Below are 24,721 nucleotides of genomic sequence, written 5' to 3' on the forward strand. Positions count from 1 at the left end.
TCTAACAAAAAGTCTTTCATCTCTGATATGGATAAAGTGGTTGATGTTCCAGTTGATATGCTGCTGTTGGATAACACTCTGTTCAATGATACAAAAAGAATGATACAATAAAACTGTACACAATAGGGAATGGTGTGCCAAAGTGTTAACTGAAGTACTGACCTGGCTAACACTGTTGGCTACCATTGTACACCAGACCTTGCCAATATGGAATTTCGTTTTACTCTGAGTAATACAAGGCGAACGTTAAAGATGTTAATGTTCTTGTAGATAAGATGGTGTTGGATATGCAGGTTGACATTGATACAAAATCATTACTTTATGTTATTACTCTGGAGTAATTCCAGTGGAGCCTAAGAAGTTTTCATGTGGCAAAAAAAGTAGTTAGAAGTATAAAAGGTCTGAGGGATAGAGATTCATTTCGAGCTATAAACTATTCCTTAGCTTAAAATACTCACACTACCCTAGATGGCCAAGATCTGTTAGATATGTAAGATATGCTAGATTAAGTAAAACCCAAGAGTCTTTTAGTTTTGTTTAAAAAAGATTTTTTAATAAATTGCCTTTAAACTTAAGGAACCTTCCAGTTTAACATGTTTTAAACGAAAATTAAAAATTGGTCGATTAGTAGCTCTAAACCATTCCTGTTCCAAAGTTTATATAAGTATATATATAATGTAGCTATAAAAATAACTGACCCAAAAAAGAACAAACAGGATAAAACTTGGTACAAAAATTGATCTTATAATATCTTATTCAGTTCGCTGGCCAGTTTGGTAAGCTATTTGATTTCAAAATGGCGGCCGTTGAAACTTCAAAGTTATTTATGGACATAAATAGAGTGAGGAAAAAAATGCAGTGCTCTGCAAGGCTTGTAATTTTTTAAACTTATTGTAATGAACAATTGCTTTGTACCTCAAATAGTTTTCAAGATATTGATTACATGACAATCCATAAGGAATAAATTATTAATATTACAGCTATCTCAAAATCTACCTCCTTCTTCTGACTGAACCGGAAAGACTATTGACTTGATGTTAAGAATAATGATTTTTTATTATAAAAAATTATATTTATAGTTGTTACATTTATTTTAGTAAATATTAGGTAAAGAAAATGAAAAGTATGTCACTTCCTTCAGTCATAATTCAAGTATTATGTCCTTGTTTTATGAATTTGTTCTAGACAAAAAATGAGTTTCCATTTTTGTGGTAAAATAAAGATATGAAATTCGAATAAGTTTGGTTTTAATGCTTGAGTGTAAATATTGTCAAATCACTGTTTTAGTTCCTTGTGAATCAACCTGCTGCATTTTTCCACTCTCTCTGGCAAAAACAAAAACAGGCAAAACTACTTTCTCATCTGCTACCTCTTGTGCATCACTATGAGACTTTCATCTCTTGTTCTATTTATTCCACATGAACAAAAGCTGCAATGTTATATATTTTTCTTCTTGCAGGATTTGCCTGGGTCACTCTGGCTACCAATGACTCCTACTCTCTGGGAGCGTTGGTGCTGGCTCACTCTCTGCGGAGAGTAAACACAGCTCACCAGCTGGTAGTACTCATCACGCCAGGAGTCACAGAGGCTATGAAGTAAGTCTCCATTACAAATTATATAACAACAGAACTTCAAAACAATACAGCTGGCATCTGAATTTATACATAAAACCTTATAAAAAGACAAAAATATATTTGTACAAGAGATGTTGCCAAAACCGAATCTAAGCCATGCCATCAATATCCCCATGTGTACAGGATGGTGAGAGAATAAAACATCAACTGTGGTGTTGAGCTCAGATATATTTAGACAACTTTCAAGTTTTTGTCTTGAATGAGAGTGATTTGCTGTGATAGATTTCCATACAGGTGGCAACACTAACCAAGTGTTAAGTGTTGATTTCCAATACTGTTTGTTGTAAGACCACATAGATTTTTATTTTTTATTACTTTTACATCATATTTAAAACACTGGCAGACAATTGTTTTATATATTGAACCTACATTGTGTCAAGATAACAACATTTAATTTAGTGAAGTTTAATACAAAGTTTTTAATAGATATGAAATTTTAGTATTAAAAATCTTATTACTTAAGTACTAATTAAGTATAATAGGCAACTTTAAAAAGACTCTAAATAAAAATTAAGCATTATTTTCGGGTAATGCACTGACTGATGTGGATCAACTTAGCAAAAGATAAATTAGACTGTTTTGTTTTATCATAGTTGCTTTTATTCATATCTATTAAGTTAATTAATTTCAAAACATTTGGTTTTGAATTTAGTTTAGATAATTGGATAATCAAACACTAATTAACACCTTCATTAACATACATAGAAGGGAATTTTTATTCATTTTGAAAGCACATTTTAAGAAGAAATAATAATAGTTTTGCTGTTTATTTCAAGTGTGCACACTCAGTAGATCCCTGGTTCTAGGAATCAACTCGGAAACTTTTATCCCAATTGTCAGCTAAATGTATCTTAATTACGTATTTTGAGGTAGTCTAAATGAGGAATAGTAAAGGTGATTTTAATGAGTGAACATTTAAAGAGACCACCAAGGATGAGAAGCACAGCCTATAATTACCTGGTAGCAATTTGCTTCTTTCATAGAAGAAAATAACGCATGTTGAAATTGCATTTGTAAATTGATTAGAACTACCAAGTCTAAGGAAAATATTATTGCTGAAATTAATGAACATATTTAACACTTTCTCCTATATATTTCATGGGTTTAATTGTAGTTTTTAATCTTATTCATACAAAACTGTAATCAATATTAACAACTGAAACAAAGGGAGAATTGTCTTGAAACTGAATCTTCTTAGCCTTCTAGTTGTTTTAAACATTTCCATTTGTCTTCTGCATCAATCGAGTTCTACTTTTACTATACTTACCAAACTTGAGTACTCCGTATGGTCATCCACAACTCTAAACTGTTTAAATTTCCTACGAGTAGAACAATCCTGCTTAAGCAAAGGATGTCAAGTTGGCTAAAAACTGCTTAGGATATCTGAAACATTTTTTTCCTTTTCATGGATCCCTCATAGATGTAATAGTTATGAGATAAAGGGTGGGAGTATAAACCCAAATAATTCTCAGATGGAAATTAGTAATATTCAAAGTTGATTATTCTTTAGCCAACTAACACCATGGATGGATATCTCAAGAAGAGGATGATCACCCAAGTTCAACAATACAAGAGCAGAGATTGACTTATTCACAGTTTTTTAAGTACGAGGTCTAGGACATTTTGATCTTGATCAAGATAATACAGTTTTAAATAATTAATGAATCTTAAAAGAAAACTGTTTATCCTGGATTAAGAACTACTCCCAGTATTAAAGGAATACTCATTCCAGCCATAGACTGGAGCATTAAAATCATCCATCTTCAAGATGTTATATTTCATTAAGTCTATATTACCTAAGACAAATGTCAAGACCATTACAATAAATTAAAGAGAAGGAATTGAAATAAAACAAAATGTTCCTTTTTCTAGGTATAGATACTTTCCCTGATTGTTTCCCAAATAGTTTCAGGGAAATCTTGCAGATCAGGTCTTCGGAAATAATACATTTTTGTCACCCCCCCGTTAGTACAGGTGACAAACTTGTATATTTTCTGTTAGCTCTGTAAACAAACAATTAGATTCAAGATCTTTATTGGCCACTAAATAACATTTTCAGTTATAATAGGCTTCTTCATGGAAAAACATTTGATATAAAAACTAATTTATATGCCTAATTTTGTTACATTAACCAGGTGTATTTTGTAACAGATCAAACATGTTGCACTTCATGTACTCGTCAACAGAGTAAAAAGCTTTTGTCTTAAACCAAGTTGAAAGCCTTAATTCTTAAACTTATTAATTGGTAGTTCTCTTAAAGCTAATGGTAGTTTGTTGAATAATTTAGTTTGTTGGGAGTTGTAACTATTATAGGTCCGAGTTAGTCTTACTCGAAGTGCTACAAGATTATATCGAAACCTAGTGTTGTAATCATGTACTAACTCATGAGAGATAAAGGTGTTGATATTTTCTGTAACAAACATTATATTCTGATATATGTAAATACAAGCAAGAGTCATTATTTTAAAATTACAAAAAGACTGTTTGCAAAACTCTTGATTATAAAGATCCGCCATTAACCTGATTGCCTTTTTTTGCCACCAGAAAACTTTTTTGGAGGCACCAGAGTTGCCCCATAGACGGATACCATAACAAAGGTGTATATGGAACAGTCCAAAGTAGTAGGTCATTAACATTACTTCAAAATTAACACAGTACTCCACATGTGGCCTCCAGCTAAGTTTACTGTCAAGTACAGTCCCCAAGAGCTTAACAGGTTTAATGTAGTTATCCTCTAAATCTCAATTATTATTGCATGTAAAAATTATGATTTTGAGTCTTATTTTCATTTATAATAAGGTTGTTGGCTGAATACCAATATTTAGCTTGTTGAAGAGCATTAATTAATTGTACATTAAGTTGCCACACATTCACATTAGAACAAAGAAGAGTTGTATCGTCTGCATAAAGTACAGACATGGATGAAACATTAACATGAAAATTATTAATAAAGACTAAAAACAAAAAAGGACCAAGTACAGAACCTTAGGGAACACCTGCTACTATCTTCTGATATTGTGACGAAACATTGTTTACAGTTACCATTTGCATTATTATCTGGGATAAAGGAAGCAGACAACAGAACAATTCTTGAACCTGCCTAAGATGAAAATTTCTCACTATGTTTGTTCTGCAAATCATGGATATTTTGATATTGAATGGCTGTAATCCATGCTTACTAACAACTGTACTGATTTTATTATTGTAGTAGAGGTGTTGTCTCTCTATTTGTTACTCTTTAGGCTGGTCTTGTGCCTGGAGGTACCAACAACCCTTCCTAACCACAATAAATCATGACAGACATTCACAATAGTCATTGTTCAGAGATTCAACTGGCATATCTATGAGGCCACAAGTTCAACTGTACTATCAACATTGCTAACAATTCATGAAGAACCTTAAATATTAATGGTTCATTAACAGCAATGTCTGCTATGATGCAGACTTTGACTACATTTAAGAACTTAAAGATCCCAAATAAACTGTTGGGGAGGACGAGAGACAGCTTCAGATTTTTAAACAAAGGGGCAAGATAGAGTTTGATGATGGTTCTTGGCTCACCATTGGATTTGGTTTCATCCATTAGTAAGTGTATAAGTAAGGATGATATAAAAATGTATTGGCTTTTTGTATATTTTGTTTATTTATCAAAGAATCTTGGTAAAAGTCTTCTGTCTGTCGGTGAGCCTTTTTTCCACTGAAAATCTGAAGTACAAATTGAGCTATGAACTGGTGTACAATAAGTTCTAGTTAGTTTTTCTGGTATTTTGCTATGTATAGTTACAATACAATGTAATGATATGTTATCTACCCTTATGTAATACTTCAGCTTATATTAAAACAATAAAAAGATTTTTCTAACATGTATCTTAGTTTTAAAAGGAAAAGAACTGAGAAAAACAATAGTAGTGCAAAAAATTATAAATACCCAGGATTAATACTATCGCTCATTTCAATTTAAGACACCAAATGATTATGTTCCAATCCCAGTATGCTCAACATTTCATAAAAACAAAACGTGTTGTATAAAGCTCAGAAACTAAAAATACCCTTGTTTAGGATATTTAAATGACCAATGCCCAATTTATATTTAGCTAGCCCACATTAATAATTATATTAGTAAACATTATTTTATTAAAATATTGATTATGAGATAAACCAAAGAATAAAGGTTGAAATAATTTGAAAGTTAAATAATGTATAGTTGATATGACACAATACATTGAAAAATTTGTAGAAGAGAGTGGAACCTAAAAGTCTAAATATGAGTAATACATGCTCTGGACACATGTTACCTTAGTTGTAAAAATATATTTTTCACAATTTCGCCTACTAAAATGCTGCTTTATATTTTGTTTTTATGCTGGACTAGTAGTGGTGTTTTCAGAACTCATTAATCTCTAGAAGTAAATCACCTAATGAATTATGTGGAAAATATCAATATTTCTTAGTTAAAATTTATATTCCTTCCAAATAACACGGGTAATGTTACTGAAAAACAGGTAATAAAGTAATAAATTAAAAACCTCTGTGTACGGCCAAAAACGTTTTTATGTGACCATTGAATATGTCATATTTTATTACAAACAGAAACCTCTCTACACATTGCTTTGTATTTTAACTTATTTTATAAACTTTTTTGTTGAAATTAAAAGAATTCTCACTATATAAATCTTTAAAAAACTCAAAAAATGTTATTATATTAATATTATAATATAAAAAATTAAATTAATAAAAAGGTATATTATATATATTTTCTTAATAATAATTTGTTGAAAGTCGTTAAAAATGGCTCACAAGAAATATAAAAAATTATTATATTTCAGTACCATATATTATAGTATAAGTTTTTGAGTATATTTAAGAAAAAGTGCTAAGATTATTTTGTTAACATATTTATTTGAGAATAAAATAATATATTAAAAAAGATTTTAGATTTGTTGCCCTTATATACAATATTACTACTTAATTTACTTTATTTCTAAAAAAAGGTAAATTAAAACTGAAAAACACAAATACTTGGCAGTTTTTTAGCAATGACCCACAAGTCTAAGTCTGCTTGTTCGTAATTTAGTCCACAAATAGAACACTGGAAAGCAAATTTACAACTGACGTCAGTCTTGGTTTCTGAAACTGCGCAGTCCGAGGACTACGCAACACTTTTGGCTGCGTCTCTATAATAACCCAACCATGATAGAATGGAATCCGAGATTAAATTTATCATCTCCTGGAGATATTTTCCAACATCCAGTACTAGCTGCATAAATTTAAATGAACATTGAAGTAATGAAAACCACAACATTGAAATGAAGTATATTTTAGTATTAATTTTACAGTCGGAGAAGCAGGAAAGCAGAATGAGATTAGGATGACCGAGGAAATTGGCATTAACTTTGCTGCAAGAAACAGTCGGGTGGGTTGTGTTGTTTATAAAACCGATTTAACTGTGAGACATAAATAAAACTACATAGAAACTGAAGATACATGTGCCTGTGCCAATAAACAAACATCGGAATCCTCACAGTCAGTGTTCGCCCAACCGATGGCTGCTTGCCATTCAGTCGTAATGTTGACAAGAAGTATTTAAGCGACCACAAAAGGGTACTTCATCAAATGGTTCCCTTCAACATAGTAATTGTACTGTTGAAAACAGAATCGCTTGTCATATCATTGTAAAAGATAAAAGAGGACTAATAAATAGTGAACAAATAACTCTGTACGTTTTAATTTGGTTCACAAAACTGATATAGCAAGATCTCCGAGGGAAATATTTATTTTATTTTTATATATGTGTATGGCCATGTGATAATATCATGGTTTTTTATTGCTTACTTAGTACTGTATTTTAAATTTTTTACTATAAGGAAGCTATGAAATAAAATTGATTCTTGACCTAGATTGGATGTATTATAATATGTAATTAAGACTTATCTTACAATCCAAATTTGATTGATCAGTGATTGATTTTAAGGCATCTTCTTATCATTCAAGTGAGTTTTAGTCATAAAATTGTCATGATCAAGATTTATTTAACTGAAAACTACTCTAAAAACAAATATTTACAAATACATGTATTTTGTTATTGACAACTTATTAGTTGCCAATAAAATGACACATTTTAAGATTTAATAAAAAATTTTTTAAAGACAAGCACAATAGTTGACAAGCGTTTTAGCATTTTTTTTATATCAGAATGAACAAAAAATACCAGCCAGCATCATCCAGAGAGCATATGCAAAATGTCTAATTCTGTTGTTAGGTAGTAAAAGCAGACAAAATGTACATTAAGTTGTTTTAACTTAATTTATTATATTTTAACTGTGAGTGGCTCTTATTTATTTGTAAATTTTCAATTTTTTGTAAGATCTTTAGTTCCATATTGAATGTTTCAATTGGATCATGACTATGATATAAATATAACAAACTGGAACAGGAGAAATAAACCCAAAGGTGCCCTAAGGAGCTAAATCATTCACTAGTAAAATAAATTTGGATTGGTAAAGTAAGCCTTATATATGAGATATAAACATTTGGTTCTAAGCCAATGAAATAGCTAAATTAGCCACATATCTATTTTAGCCTGGCAGAATAATATTTTCTTTCAAATTATAACTGGACTCAACATTACTTCCATATTTTGTCACTTGAATTTTATGTGACATATATTTCTTCATGGCCATTTTTATAAAACCTTGGAGAGACTTACAACGTTTATAGTAGTATTTTCTTTGATATTTTTAGAATTAGTGACTTATTTTTGAATTGCTCAACAAAATTAGATTTTTGTAACAGTCAGGAGGATGTCAGAAATTTTTTGTTTTTGATTAATATTAATTTAACAGACATTTTTATGCTAATATTTTTTGGGTCAACTCCATTAACTTTAACCTTGTTTTTGATGATGAAAGGATTGTGAATATAACAGGATTTATTTAAGTCATTTGCCACCGTTCAATGATACAAGAAATATTAGTAACACGAGCTTAGAGTTTATTAGACTTCTCAATTTTGAAATGGTTCTTATGTTTACATTGGCTGAGCTGGTGAAAGCAAAGAAATGTAATGCAGGACGTGTACTTTAGTGATGACTTGTGTTGCTGACGAGTTTGATCAAACCCATTCCAAACGTTATTATAGTTTGGTTGTAATAATATAACTATGTAACCTAAATAATAAGATTTGTTTTAAGAAAATTATATTATAGTACATAAACTGAAAACATCAATTACATTCCAAAAATTATTTGCATTCATAAGAAGTTTCACCAATAAAAGTTTTATAACGTCATCTGCACTCAACATGTTAAGAATTTGTTCTTGTGTATTCTATTTTATGCTTAATAAAAGACAAAAGTTTAGTAACTTGTTTACAGCCCAACAAAACTGAAACAAACAAATGTTCTCCAAACCAATTCTCCAATTCTCTCTCCCATCCACGTTTCTCTAGCAATTTGCTCCCTGTGGAAGGCGGCCCTTAACCCAGCCTCGTTACCTCTGCCAGATAGTCTAAAAGTACAGCCAGATTACACTTGATACTCCCAGACCACAAATAGCTTCACACGTTTGCACTCGCTAACTTACTTTCTCACCAAACCATAAAGCCATTAAAATAAAAAAATACCACTTTTTACCCCTGTTGTGCAACTCAAATTAAAAATCATTTCAAACCCGAACAGGTATGATAAATGTATTTTGGTTGATCTCAGGTAATGAAGCCATTAGGATTTAGCAAAAATTATCCAAACAAGTGCAGATTTTCCTAAAAGAATTTTAAGTATTTTTTTAATTTTGTTTTTTATTGCGAACAGCTATGCAATAGCCAAGTATAAGTTCAAAACAATATTTACAATAATTATGAATTATATTATGTAAATAGGTAATTTATAGTATAGTAAAAAATAGTAAAAAACAAATGCTGTGTTAAAATATAATACTAATATAATCAATTAGTAGAAACAGAATTGTATTGTTATAAAATTTTCAATGGAATAATTGTTGATCAAGACAAAATTCTTTTAAGATGATTTTAAAGTCTGTAAGTCAATATTTTTCTTTATACTACTTTACCAATTTGCATTCAGTGTTAACATCTACAGTATATAGTAATTACATGGTATAGCGTACCTTTTATATCCATAACAAATCATGAAATACAAAATATAATACTGTATTTCTATCATAAAGTTATTCCTCAGTGAAGTTTAAGTATTTTTATTAATTTAATAACAAACCGTATGAAGAATTCCCCAAAATGTACATTCATTTACAAAGCTAAAAATAATTTTATTTAGTTTGTTAACAAATATTACATTGGTACTTGCTTTTACTAAAACGTTTGAACTAAGTACTTTTTATTGCAGAATTCCAAGATGCCATCTAGATTTCCTGCCTCTCTCATTCTAAAAATTTATGGGTCTAAAATGATATGTCTGTCCCTGTAAATTTGATGTTATTGTACTCAAGATTTTATACTCTCTGGCCATCTTTCTGTTAATAGAAAGTAGATAATAGACAAGTTCTTTATTTACATAATCTTGGAGGTTGGTAATGCATCATGTGGTTACAATAATGGTTAATTATTAAAAATATTGTCTTTTTTGTGTACTCATCCATTGAGTAAAAAGGTCTCTTTATCAGCCAGTCAGTCAGTCGCCTCTTTAGTTGTTGTGCAGGTGTGTTCTTCAGTTCTGGCAGCAGGTTGAACAACTTCGCTCCAGCATATGTTGGCTTTTTTAAGTGATGGGATTGTAGGACAAAGTTGGAGGCATGTCTCATATTATGGTGGTGTATGTCTTGATGTCTTGGTTATAGATGAGTAAAGACTGTGTGTAGGATAACTTCTTGTATATACAGTGCCACCACCGTTAGAATTTAAAGTTGGGTAAATGCTGTTCTGCCGCTTTCTCTGTATCCAAGACTCGCAAGACATCTAACAGCACATTTTTGTTGTATCAGGACTCTTTCTAAATTTGCAGAAGTTGTTGCACCCCATGATGCTATGCCATATCTTATGTGAGACTCAAAAAAGGTGAATTAGGCAGTTTTTGTTACCTTTGGAATACAAACTTGATCGAGTCTACGCAGAAGATAGGTTCCCGAACAGGGTTTCCTGCACAGCTGATCTACATGTGGCTTCCACGATAGATTGGAGTCAATTACAATGCCAAGGTACTTTGTATTAGGTTTAATATCATATAGATCAAATTACTTTTAGATTAAAGCAACATCATGTTTACAGGACTCAGCTGAGCGCAGTATTCAATATTGTCAAGTTGGTAGATGTATTGGATTCAAAAGATGCCGACAACCTCGCACTGCTTGCCCGACCCGAGCTGGGTATCACCTTCACCAAACTGCACTGCTGGCGACTCACACAGTTCGACAAGTGTGTCTTCCTAGACGCTGACACTCTTGTAAGTTATTGTTTACCACCCAGTAAGCATAGGACTCCTTGTGATTTGTATTAGGATACTAAAAATTGGTACTATTTAGTTGTGATTCATATATTTCTAAACCATATCTCAAAATTCTGATACTTGAGATCTATCTACTTCTAATGGCAGAAAGCAAAATAATACCTCTTACAGTATTTCATTGTATTTTTTATTTTGACTTATCATTAATTGTAATTTGTCAATTACTTTCTAAATATTTTGAAATGCAATAATACCTTTATCTCAAACATCACTTAGGTTATGAGAGTTAAATAATTTTGATATTATTATAAAATATTAACATTTCTCAGGTCTTAACCAACTGATTCCATAATTTTCCATATCTATTTGTTTTTGAAATCAGCTTATCTATTTTGAATTAAACTGTAATAATCTATATAAATAATAATCAATGGACTTGGTATTTATCCAAACATTTCGTTAACTAGCTCTATTGAGATACAGTAGGTGACAACATGATGAATACAGCCTGCCCCCAATAGCATGTGTCATCTATATATTAAGCACGTGATATTTTGGTGTTTACTATTTAAAAATTTGGTCTTTTTTCTTATCCGTTTTTTTATTACAATAATCATTTAAAAAATACTACTTTTTGGATAAGTCAAGTGTAAATATCCTTTAACTTAAAGAAGAGTGGTTGTGCTGTCTAAGACCATCAGAAAGTTCATTGATATTTAATAGTATTGATTAGAACTCAATCCAATCAGCAAAAATGTTAACTTGAATGTAGTTAAATAGTGATTACAACTTGTTAATCAACATGTTATTATACACATAGAAAAGTGACAAAATTCAAAGTTTTACTACTTGAAAAAAGTAAAAAATAACAAATATTAGAATTTCTTGAAAATATAAAAATTTTAACATGTCACAGAAAAAAAATTGTATTACTGACTGTAGGAAGTGGTTCAAATAGTTTTCAATGGATATTCAAACTTAATTATCCATTGGAGTATGAGTTGGAGGAATTTTACTGGGATAGGGAAGCATTTTTGACAAAGATTAGCTATAGGAAATTATTAATCACCCAATATATTTTTATAAATTTGTTTACATGTGCTTAAAATATTGCATAGAAAATAAACAATGAATAACCCATTTTAATATTGAATCATTTCAACTAATTTGCAACAAGATTAGAAAGAAAGCATATTCATTGTATTACATGGCTTTTCCCAGAGTTGTAAAGCGTGAAGAAGTAATATAAATCGCCCAAAGCAGTCACAGCAGCTGCTGCTATTTTTCAGGAGGCTGAGATCTTAGCAAGGCTCTTTGTATTATATTTACTTAATCTAGTGCAACATGTGCGTCCTTGAGGTTCCTCGTTAGATTCGGGACGGTATAGTGTTGACGGGTTATTCTTAGCCGAGCAGTAGAAGTGCTCTCACGCAGTTGGTCGGCTGCCACGGTCGCATTGTTGACACCCGAAACTCGTTCTAATTCACAGAGCGCTCTTTCAGATTGCGTACCTGATTAAGCTTTAACAGATAACAACCATTTGCCAAAGAGGCCTGTGGTCCTGCCAACTGCTAATGACCATTCCCTATCGCAAAGCTAAGGACAAAACTGGGTGTGTACCATCATTCAGCTCGGATCCATGTGTTCAATGTTTTTGCCATCCATTTCTGTCCCTACAAATTGAAATCAATTACGTTTTATCATGCACAAAAGTCATTTTCATGATTTTTAATGAAATTTTTACTTTACAATTACTAACCAATAAAACAATTTCAAAACTTGTTCATAGTTACTTACATATGTTTCATAAAACCAAGTAGGAATCAATTTTTTAAAAAATTACAAACTCTCTTCAAAGGATTATTTTATTGTGGTCAATTTCGTATTTCCTACAAAACTGAGATGTTCTCCAAATGTAATTTAATTCTTTACAAATTAAATATTTTGTTCCAGTATAATTAAAAATATTACATGCTGTAAAATTTCAATTAAAACCAAGTGCATGCATTAAAACGTATTAGTTAATAACCTAGCTAGATTTTTTATAACGTATAATTACCGAATCAAATTTTTTGCTGAAATCAGTGGCTCTTAAGCAATTTTGTACATAAAGAACAATTTTTTATATATTTTAATACATGCTAGAACATGAGATGTTGCGCTCATTTTTAGAGTTTTTAGTCATGCACAAAAAAGTACTAAGGCAAATTCGATTTAAAAATTAAATTTATTAACTTAGTTCTAAATTAAACATAATATTGCACTAAAACTTTTAGACGTTCATAAATTTAGTTTTTTTTAATTCAGAGTTAAAATAGCTTAAAAAGATGTCATAATAATTTGAATTAAGTTTAGGATCCTAAATTCATAAAAAACACATGAAGTAAATGTTAATCATAATATAAAGATTATTAACTATTTTCATTTTATGAAGAGTTAAGTAATTAGAACATTACTACAGTTATGAAAAATAAATCAAATATTTTTAAATATTTTTTTAGTAAAATTTTGATATATTTTTAAGATGAGGGCGGTACTGGTGATTTACTCAGATTAATTACCACCTAACTCCCAAAAATCTCTAAGTATACAGTGTCCAGCTCTGGAACAAGCTAAGCCTGGAAGAGAATGACCAGAGGCTACTGATGAAAGCCATGAGCTATATACTTGATTATTAGAATAAATAAATACTAAATCACTAAACCTCCAGACTCTAGCACTGCTTCAGGTGTGATTCCAACTTGATCATAAACTACGGGAGGTTTCAGTCTCTGAGAGCTCTCAACCTCTTGAAGCGTTAAAAAAAGTCTTTTAAAACCTTTTGGTCTCTGGACATTACTGGCTTCTGGAAAATGTCAGTTCTCAGAAGTTCTCAAACTCTATGAGACTTTTGCTTCTGAGAGTTCACAACCTATGGGAGATTCTGCCCTCTGAAATATTCCAGGAGGTAGGCATCAAGTCAGATCTCTTTATTTATACTTAGTACAGATTTGTACAGTTAGTAGTATAAAAATTTAAATTAACCTTAGTTTAGCCTTAATGCCTTTGTACTTTATTTCAAAAATGCTTTGTATACTTATAGATTCTTCAACTTGCTTTTCATAGTAATCAAATCAATAAATTCGTTAAAGTTTTAAGGCAAAAATATTGGTGACTTTTCAAGACCCTCACCTCCAAAACTCACATTGTACGAAGTCTTTTTTTTCTTTTATTGTTTATAAGAAGCCTCCACGCATTTATATTTTTTGTACATTATACATATATAGATCTATATATAAATATAAATAAGAATAAGTATATGTTTATTGTCATAAAGCTTACACAAGCCAACACAAGTCATGTATAAAATATGAAAACTAGGTTTGTATGAAATGTATAATTTGTATGCATATGAAATTGTAAGTTTGAAATGTATATGAAATACGTAGTTCCTTTTGCGAGGAAAAAATTTTTAATTGTGTTTTTGAAAGAAATGAAGTTTATTATTGTTAATGCTAGCTTAATTAATGAGTGTCAAACTTGTCCAAAGAATACAAAGGTAGGCTTAATAGGTATTCTTTAAGCCATTTTATATGTTGAAAATTGATTCTTTCCTTTTTTTATGCAATCTGGTAAAAAATTTATTAATTTTGCTCCCATATATGATATTTTTTTAAAGTTCTAGACTATGCTGAGGCAATTTTGTTTTTACCTCATCTGGAATAAATATGAATATCACTATATATTTTTATATCACAGGCCTTTCATAAATCCTTGAAAATGCCACCCCGTATTTATTTACTGTCATTTGAATCAATTATTGATTCTGTAAATAAATGCAGTTACAACAACTTTTCCTCAACATAATCCATTTTGTTCCAAATAAAAACGGTTGTTTAAGTCTTAAGTGTTCAGCTAATCGATCATCCATGGCTTTTCCAAACATTTTTGAAATAGATGGGAGGAGTAATACAGGTTGGTTATTTATATTATAATATCAGTTATATTTCTTTTTTTAAGACCTAGAATTATTTTAGAAAATTTAAATTCTTCTGGAAAAATGTCTGTTACAAAATAATAGTATGTCAAATGTACTCATATAAAAGGTTTAACTAACTATGTCTTTGGCTTCTTTTTTTAATTCATGGCTCTCATCTTACCCGCTTGAAAATTTATTCTTCAAGCATTCAGGTATTTTAGTTTTTTCAGATTCGTGTACTGGAAAATAAAAAAGTTGGAAATATATTTAAATTGTAAAAATGGTTCAATAAGTTATTTTGTTTCCCAACTATGAGAGTTCAGCCTCTTGGATCTCTCATAGTTATGAGAGATAAATGCTTATGGCATTTTTCACTCTCTTGAATCACCTGACCTCTAGAACTTCCAAGCTTTTGGGAACTCTGGAAGTCACTGAATTCTTGAAGCTCTACGTGTCTGAAAATTCCCACCCTCTGCAACTCCCAGATTCTTACAGACGTTGACTTCTGGAAATTATCAACTTCTGGAAGATTCCAACCTGTAGAAAGAACCTCTTGGTCTTTGGGAATTCCCCACCACCGAGTTTTCAATCTCTTACAGTTTCCAGCTTTTAAAAGTACCGTATCCAAATTCTGGTATACTCCTGTGATTAGGAGCTTCTCTCTACTAAAAGATGTCTGCTGAAATTTCCTGAACTTTAGGAGCTTTTGTTTTCTAGTAGTCTCCATCATGTATGAGTTCTTGGCCTTTGAGAAATACAAGCCTCTGAGTTCTTCTACTTTCCTGGAGATTTGATACTTAGAGCTCTTAGCCACTAAGACCTTCCCGTTTTTAGAATCTTTGCCTTCTGAGAAATTCACTCTCTAGAATCCTTGGCCTTAGGGAGGTCCCATCCTCTCTGATAGTTTCCGACCTCTTGACTCTCCAGCCTTCTGATATATTTTATATTGTATTAATTGCTGAACAGTTGCAGATCTCTGGGTGTCTGCCAAGGGACAGGGTAAACAAAATCTACATACAAAACCACACTAAAATTCCTAATAAATTTAATGGATCTCCATTGTTAAGTGATTGTTTTGTCTGTCAGGTGTTGCAGAATAGTGATGAGCTGTTTGAGAGGGAAGAATTGTCAGCTGCACCAGACGCAGGTTGGCCTGACTGTTTTCAACTCTGGAGTATTTGTCTATAAACCTAGTGATGAAACGTACAAAGCCCTCATTGAATTTGCTTTGATTCATGGCAGCTTTGATGGTAAGGTCATTTTCATTTAGTTTTAGTCAATTTTTACGTTGGTTAATAATTATTTTCTATAAAATTTAACTTCAATTAAAAAAAGATTTGTATTACCTATAATATTAAGTTTTAGTACAGAAGATGAATATAAAGTAATAATTTCCTTCTGGTAGCCAATATATAAAATAAACGTATTGTGCAAGATGAGATGTAATACATTTAAACAAAATGTTTATGCTCTTAAAAAATTTTAAAATTTATATCATTTGTTAGTAGTTATGTAAGTTTCAAAGAAATTTAATTCATTGGAATTTTGAGGTGTGTAATTTGGATTTAGGATAGTAAAATTAATTGGTCTTACTATGACTTTATATCTGATTATGTTGTAAAGTTGTGGTCATATTTTTATAGAAAATGTAATAAGAATTAAAGACAAATCTGCTTCTAGATTATATTTTGGACAGAATATAAATTAATAACAAGTTCAGTTTGGAAATTTTAGGATAAGTTGTAAATTAATAAGTTTATTAGCTGCCACTTGTTTGTGCATTTTTTGGTTGATTTTACCTTTTTACAAATAATAAATAATTTTAGTATGGTTGGAAGGAAAATTCTAAGTGTACTCATAGCACTAATTTTGTACAAAATTAATATTTGGATCATTACATAATGTCTTGTGGGTACTTAGATTTTACGCAAAGAAACTAACTTGTCGTGCAACTCTGGTTGATTTATGAATTGTTGTTGCCAAGATGAAAATAACTCTGGTGACATTTCAAGACCCTCACCTCCAAAACTCACATTTGTCTTGCTACTATGTCAACTCCTTCATTGCTACGAAGTGTTGTGTCCCTTAACCCTAGAAGTGGCAGTCAGAACTTTTGTAGGTGTGTTTGAACGATTTTTTTCCTTTGTGCAAAGGTCTATTAAATTGTTTATTGATTGCACATAGTATGCTAAAACCCTAGGATGTTACATATATATATTTCAATTTGTATATTCAATAGATTACAAATCTTACACAACAAAAATGTTTAGAATACATTTTTTTAATAGTCACTCTTCAAAAAGAAGAAGAATCCTGCTTTTAAAATGTCAAATTAGATGGCCATAAAAATCGTAAAATATTGTTCTAATTAAATTCCAAGATATGTAAAGTCATTTGTTTCTATAGAAACACTTTTCTTTTTTTGCTTTTTGAAATGTTCATATTAGTTTTTTTTACTATGTTGATATTAATTGAAACATAACAAAATTACCAAAAATCTCACTTTTATTAGGGTTGAATACTCATATTGTGTTTTCAGTTCCAAAAAACGCTGAAAAAGTATTAAATTCAACAGATAATATAAACTTTCATCAAAACCTTTTGAATCAAACTTAAAATATTCTCTTCATAATCCAAAACATGTGTAAAACTACTAAAATTTCACTTTTTCAAGCCTACAAAATTATGACTTTGGTTGGAACATTTTTGTTGTAAAACAAAAATAAATGTTAATAACAATAAATTTTAGTTCATTTATTTTGTTTTTTGTGAAAGTTTATAACAAAACATATGTCCACCATACTGTAACCCAAGGGCATTACAGTAATTGTTTCATTTTTGTCACTGACAAATGCCTATGACAAATTACAATGCAGTAACTTGATCAGTATGTTATTATGAGCTTTGTACCACCAGATCACAAACAAACAAAACAAATATACAGAAGGTTATGTTCCTTGTTTTGATACAAGGACAGTTTCAATATATAACTTACTCAACACTATGTACTTTACGTTACATCTAGTTCATACCTGAATGATATGTGTAGGAGGTGATCAAGGCTTACTAAATCTATTCTTCAGTGACTGGCCTACTAAGGATATCAAGAAACATCTTCCTTTCGTCTACAACATGTGTTCTACAGCCACATATTCCTATTTGCCAGCATTCAAACAGTAAGCAATGAACAGTAGTATTATGATTGGTTTTGACAGTTGTTTCTCTTATACTACTGATAATTAATGATATTTATTATAAAAGGAATTCAAATTTTTTATCTCAAAGACTGATAAATTTTGATTTAATTCAAAAGTTACATATGCTTATCAGTCCTAAAATATTTAAGTTTTACTGAAATTGTTGGAGCTATTCGATCAAATATCATGGAACGTTGAAGAGAAACTCGGGTAATTTCATGGGTGCTATAAAGAATTGTTTTGGTCTCTGACTTCAGAAACCACTGTTCTTTAAACTTGTATCTTTTAGTGGTTGTGACTTTATTTCAGGAGTGCTTAGAATGTCATTTAAAAAGAATACACCCATCGTGTCTATGCTTTTCAACATGAAATTGTCTGCGAAGATGCGGGTTAAATGTATTTAATCTAAAAAACCATTACCTAAGGAAAAATGTATTATTTGTTATGACAATCTTCCATTTCAACATCCAAAACACCAGTGAGGCTGACAATTTATTTTCAATACTGTGGAACATTCCTCTATTAATTTCAAGAGTAACTATTTTGTGCTTATACAAAATTAACTACCAGTTTATTAGCTCCTAGAATAATGGTTTCACTACAAATATTTCGTCAGTATGAGGCATGAAAATACTGATTTCGTGTACTAGTGATAGCAAAGATGATGTATATTTTATGTTAATTTTTTTGCTGAAAATAAACTATATTACCGGTATTAAATTAATGAAAATCTATTCTGACATGACAAGCATTGCCAGAGGAGTACCACAAGGGTCAGTACTGGGGCCGGTACTGTTTCTCCTCCTAACAAACGATCTTCCAGACTACCTAAAGGAATACTGTGAAACAACAATGTATGCAGATGACACAGTCCTCACCATAGCAAATAAATCCATTCAAACCCTGAAAAGAACTACTGACACTGCTTTTAGTTACACAAAACAATATTGCCTAAGAAATGACCTTGCCCTTAATGAGAAAAAAACAATACAGCTAATTTTCACCACAAAAAACAAAGAATTACCTCTACCAATCCCTGGAACTGCAGCTCAGGATACAGTCAAATACCTCCTGGGCATTACAATGGATTCAAAGATCACATGGAAAGCACACATAGAATTACTTTGTAAAAAAACTCTCTTCAAGCACTTATGTAATAAGAAGGGTAAAACACACAAGCAATCTGGAAACTGCAAAGATAGCCTATTATGCACTATTTGAATCTCATCTCAGGTACGGAATTGTGACCTGGGGCGGAACATCTGCTTACCAACCTGCAAAGAATCCTAAAACTTCAAAAAAGGGCAATAAGATGTCTAGCAGGCCTAAACTACCTCGAAAGCTGTCGTGATGCCTTCAAGGAACTCAAGATCCTGACGGCCCCAGCGCTCTACATGCAAGAGGCAATCATGCATGCTGTTCTCACCAATCAAACCCGACAAAGAGACATACACAACCAAAATACACGCCATGCTTCAGATTTTGCTCTACCGCCTCACCATCTAACACTATTTACAAGCAAGCCTTCCTATAAGGGAGCCTTGCTCTACAATCAACTACCAGTCCACCTCAGAGAAAAAAACCAGAACGCCACCTCAAGAAACATCTCACAGTCTGGCTCCAGGAGCGACCTTTCTACTCTATTCAAGAATTTTTAAATCCTGTAACTCTCAACTATTAACATTCTTTAACTATCTCATGTTTTGACGCATTGTACTGTTCTCTATGAATATGTGAAATAAAGAAAATTGTCTATTGCCTATTGTCTATTGATAATGCTACATGAGTACAAATACTCAAAAACAGTAGTATCTACTATTATTCTTATACACCTGACGCTGAGGCAAGTTGTCAAGATACTGATTAACTTACACAATTTATTTTACGTCAGGAGCAAGTTTTTACTGTTCTGTGCTGAGGAATATTAAGTTTACATTTATTTCGTGTAGAGTGGGAGTGAATTAAAGTCTTGTCTGCTGGAAAACAGATGTAGATTAGTTTCAGTAAATATTAATGATAGATGTAAAGGTTAATGAATGTCAGAATTTTAAGTTGCATAAACAAAGTTTGGCAGTGATTCGAAGGGTCGGCTTTACCAAGTGTTCTTACCTTTTTTTGGATTAGCAGAATTTTTGAAATTGTAGTGTAAACACCCCATAAAATCAAACCATATGTAACGTGTGATTGAAATAATCCAAAGTAAATCATCCTCAAATACTCCACCAAGTTGATTACCAACTTCCCTAATAAGTCACCATCATATTTTCCAATTTAGACTTCTAATATATTTGCCCTAGTAAAGAATGTTGTGTACTAAAGCCTATGAACTTCAGTCAGTTAGCAAGAATCAAGAATCAAGAAATTTATTGCAACATAACATCCACAGTTATACAACTATACATGTTGTGTGAACAGGTTGCTTGTCAATAATACATACTATATGGTAAAAACAGTTTGTACAACATTTCATACATTAACAATGTATTTGCCAAATTCACTAAAAACTACACAAGCTGCAGATTATCCTGCAAGAATTCAGAAATATTATAATAGGCCTTATTAATTAGTAAGCTTTTCACTGATTTTTTAAAACTGAACACTGTTAGCTGCTTTACATGTAGAGGTAATTTGTTGTAAAATTTAATTCCCATATAATTTGGAGAGCTTTCAAATAATGTTAATTTGTGAAGAGGAAATTGCAGTTTGTCTTTAAAACGGGTGCCATACTGATGTTCATGATGAATTATATTTTCTGAATTCAGGCGATTATGAATAAATATTAAACAGCTATAGATATACAATGATGGAATGGTCAATATTTTCATATCTCTAAAAATATCTTTACATGAATCTCTCTGATTCAAAAATAGCATGGTTCTAATATATCTCTTTTGAGCTTTAAAAACAGAGAAAATACCTGAACTACATCCCCACACTTGGATCCCATATTGTGCCAATGAACAAAAGCAAGCATAATAAACTATGAGCCTAGTCTTAATATCAACCAGCTCTCTCAATGTGTACATTTGGTAGCAAGCTGAGCTCAGTTTTTTATTTAGCAGTTCTATGTGTGGTCTCCAAGAAAGATTCTTATCAATAACTAGCCCCAAAAAACTTAGTGGTATTTACTGTAACAATCACTGAGTTCTTAAAATCTATATTAAAATTGGACATAGCCTTATTTTGTACAGTCTGAAATTTTACAATTTGTGTCTTATCACTGTTTAATGCGAGCCCATTACAAGTAAACCATTTTTCTAAGTCTATTAGGGAATTAATTATTTCTAATTTTAAATCTTGCTCCCTGTTACATTTTACCAGAGATGTTGTGTCATCAGCATACAAAATCAGGTCATTTCCAATATTATGTGGCATGTCATTTATAAAGATAATGAACAACAAAGGGCCCAGAATGGACCCCTGTGGTTACACCAGCACATATATTCACCCATGATGATGTACTTTTTATGCCATTATTGTTGATTAGCGTTCTTTGCTTTCTACCATGAAGAAAAGATTGAAACCATGCTAAAGAGTTGCCCAAAATCCCATAAAATTTTAGTTTACTAACAAGTAAAGAATGATTTACACAGTCAAAGGCCTTGGAGAGGTCACAGAATACACCATCAGTACTCTGTGACCCATCCAAAGCCCCCAGGATCTGCTCAACCATATTAGAGGCAGCCTCAACTGTACTGTGGCCAGATCGAAAACCATACTGACTTTTACACAGAAAACTATTACTCTCTAGGTAGTTACATAACTGTTTGTGTGCTATTTTTTCAAAGACTGGAGATACTGGATAGGATGGAGACTGGTCTGTAATTGTTTGGATCCTATTTTTCACCTTTTTTAAAAACTGGTTTTACATCTGCATATTTCAGTTGGATGGGAAATTCACCAGACATGAATGATTGGTTAATAATCAAAGCCAGAGGATATGAGATGTACATTGCAGTAGCTTTGAGCACTCCCACTGGGATCTCATCCCATGCTACAGACTTCGTGTCTCTCAGACTCATTATGACACTATAAACCTCTTGAGCACTAACACACTTAAATACAAATGAGGCTTGTTTATTACAAGAAACGTTACTTAGTAGCTGAACAGCTGAATTGATCTGTGGTTTGGCACCAATATTCTTAGTTATATTTACAAACATTGTATTGAAATAATGTGCAATTTGCTTAGCATCTGTATACATTTCATCTTGTACCTTGAGATTCATGCAGTCAGATTTTTTAATTGTATTCATACCTAATTCAGTTTTTATCACATTCCACACAGCTTTGCTTTTTATTTTCAGAATCTTTGATATATTTACAATTATACATTCCTTTAGCAGCAGAACAAACTTTTTTTAAATATTTTTTATAATCTTTTACATATTTCTTAAAATTTACATCATTGCTATATTTTGCCATTTTGTGAAGAGCCCTTTTTTTCTTACTTGACACAATTATCCCATTCGTAACCCATTTCTTATTTTTAAATGCACTTTGGGAACCACATTTAAATTTGACAGATGTATAAGGAAAAAGAAACTTCAAAACATGTTTTAAAAACTATCGAGAAACCTATTAAAATTCTCTTGTGCTGTGCTAAACTCACAAAATTTCCATGAACTCTTACTAACAGAGCCTACCATACAAGCCATATTCTGAGTTGAAAAAATTCTTTTTCTTATCGAAAAGTGTTGTGTACTGACAAGTCATTTCTGTATTCAATAGACATCAACAAAGCCCTATGATCAGACAATCCTAGTTCAATATTTAACAAACTTACTTTCATTAACTCTCTTATTAGTGGTAATGTTATCTATACAAGATCTAGATTCTTTCGTCACTCTGGTTGGCATTTTAAAATTATTTACAAAACCATATGCAGACAATAAATTAATAAACCTATTTCTTATATTGTAATTTCTACAGGACTCCAAAGTGTCAATATTGAAGTCTGACATAATATAGATCTTCTTCCTTTTAGATTCCTTTTTAAGTGCCCTAAAGTTAGACTTAAGTATGCTATAAGTGGACTACCTAAAGCATACTGAACTTCTTCAGTCACCGTATCATACTTATTTAGCTCACTAAGGGTTAACCATCAAATCTAACTGCCCTTTGAAGGCGATGTTATGTAAGAGATTTCAGCTCATAGCAATGCTTTACTCAAAAATAGTTTAGTCCTTGAACATTTCTTTCCCCAATAAATTTGCCCATTCAAGTGATTCTTCCTTCCCACGTTCACTGTTGTAACCTTATCTCCCATTATAATTCAGTACTAAATTGTTAGAGCCTAAATACAAATTTGTTCAAAAGAAATATATTTGGGTAGTTGTTCTATTATAAAACTAGATTCTAATCATTTTCTTTTAATGTACAAAATCCTTTGTTCCAGGCTTATCATTACAAGAGCCAATTTTTACAGCATATTCAAGCACAGCATACCTCAGCATTATGATTGACTGCTGAATCCTCAGCTCCCCCACCAGATCACCAACATGTTACTGACTGTACCTCTGTTTCCTTCGCACAACTTATAGTTGAAACTTTTTGGGTCTGCGAAGGGAATATTTTTGTAGCATGGAGTAAGGCTTCACAATTATCGTTTTCGGCAGTTCTGGTGGGATATCTTCTGACCTATAATTTTTGTCCAGATACGGCCAAGGATTGAAGATCATCCACTTTATTGGTACTGCGAAGCCTTGGCTGCAACCGTTCAACACAGAGACAGGCTTGGCAAGTGTATCCGGCGTATCACAGAACATCACACAGTTCGTTCAGCTCTGGTGGGATCTCTTCTGTACCAGCGTACATCCTAGCCTTTCCACGGAAATGGTAAGCCTCCCATTCCTATTCATAGCTCACTGAATTTACATAACTGTACCACTCTTCAAGTGTCCATCTTATTCCCCATTATCTTGCACGAACCCCTTGAAAACTGTATAAAGCACAGTTGTAAAAACAGTGTTGCTATTAAATTTTCCAAACTATCTTCCTGATTACTTGTTTCACATATTTTTGTTTAACTGCTTATTTTAAATACCAATTCAACTGTATTTTGTGTTATGTTTTTAAAACAGTTTCTAAATAATTAATATTTCTTAAACTATAAGCCTATAATTCATATTTTAAGTCTGCTGTTGTGAGTCAAACTTTGTAATGCCTTAACCCACTGGTGCTTTAATATTTCTGCACCTAACCTACATAGTCAGATTCTGTTATACATGACAAATGCAGTAATTTATATCAATTGCCTGTTAAATTTTATAATTTTATTTGAATTTTAATGCCTGAAATATTTAAACTTATGAAATATGCTCTTATTTTTAAGGATCTTATTTATTAAACAAATTTGTTAAACATAAACAAAACAAAAAAGAATCAACTGTTTATTACGTCCAATTTGAAAGCAACTGATTATATATTTTAACTCTACATTTATTTGCATTGTACATTTTATGTTGGTTGGCAGACTAATTCATCTATCACCTATATTTTTGTTTTATCAGCTGTC

At 31.4% G+C, this 24,721-nt stretch overlaps 1 protein-coding gene across 1 annotated transcript in view; it reads left to right on the plus strand.

The window, feature by feature from the left end:
- The window catches only part of LOC124362478 (glycogenin-1-like), a 47,328-nt gene extending 23,238 nt beyond the window's left edge, over positions 1 to 24,090 (plus strand). Inside the window, 6 exon segments of the mRNA XM_046817015.1 lie at positions 1,460 to 1,595; positions 10,872 to 11,046; positions 16,094 to 16,168; positions 16,170 to 16,257; positions 18,057 to 18,183; positions 23,862 to 24,090. Coding sequence (XP_046672971.1) covers positions 1,460 to 1,595; positions 10,872 to 11,046; positions 16,094 to 16,168; positions 16,170 to 16,257; positions 18,057 to 18,183; positions 23,862 to 24,075 — 815 coding nt within the window. The 3' untranslated portion in view covers positions 24,076 to 24,090.
- Positions 24,091 to 24,721: the final 631 nt, after the last annotated feature.

The sequence above is a fragment of the Homalodisca vitripennis genome, chromosome 5 (assembly GCF_021130785.1).
Source record: "Homalodisca vitripennis isolate AUS2020 chromosome 5, UT_GWSS_2.1, whole genome shotgun sequence".
In the NCBI taxonomy this organism is placed as follows: Eukaryota; Metazoa; Arthropoda; class Insecta; order Hemiptera; family Cicadellidae; genus Homalodisca; species Homalodisca vitripennis.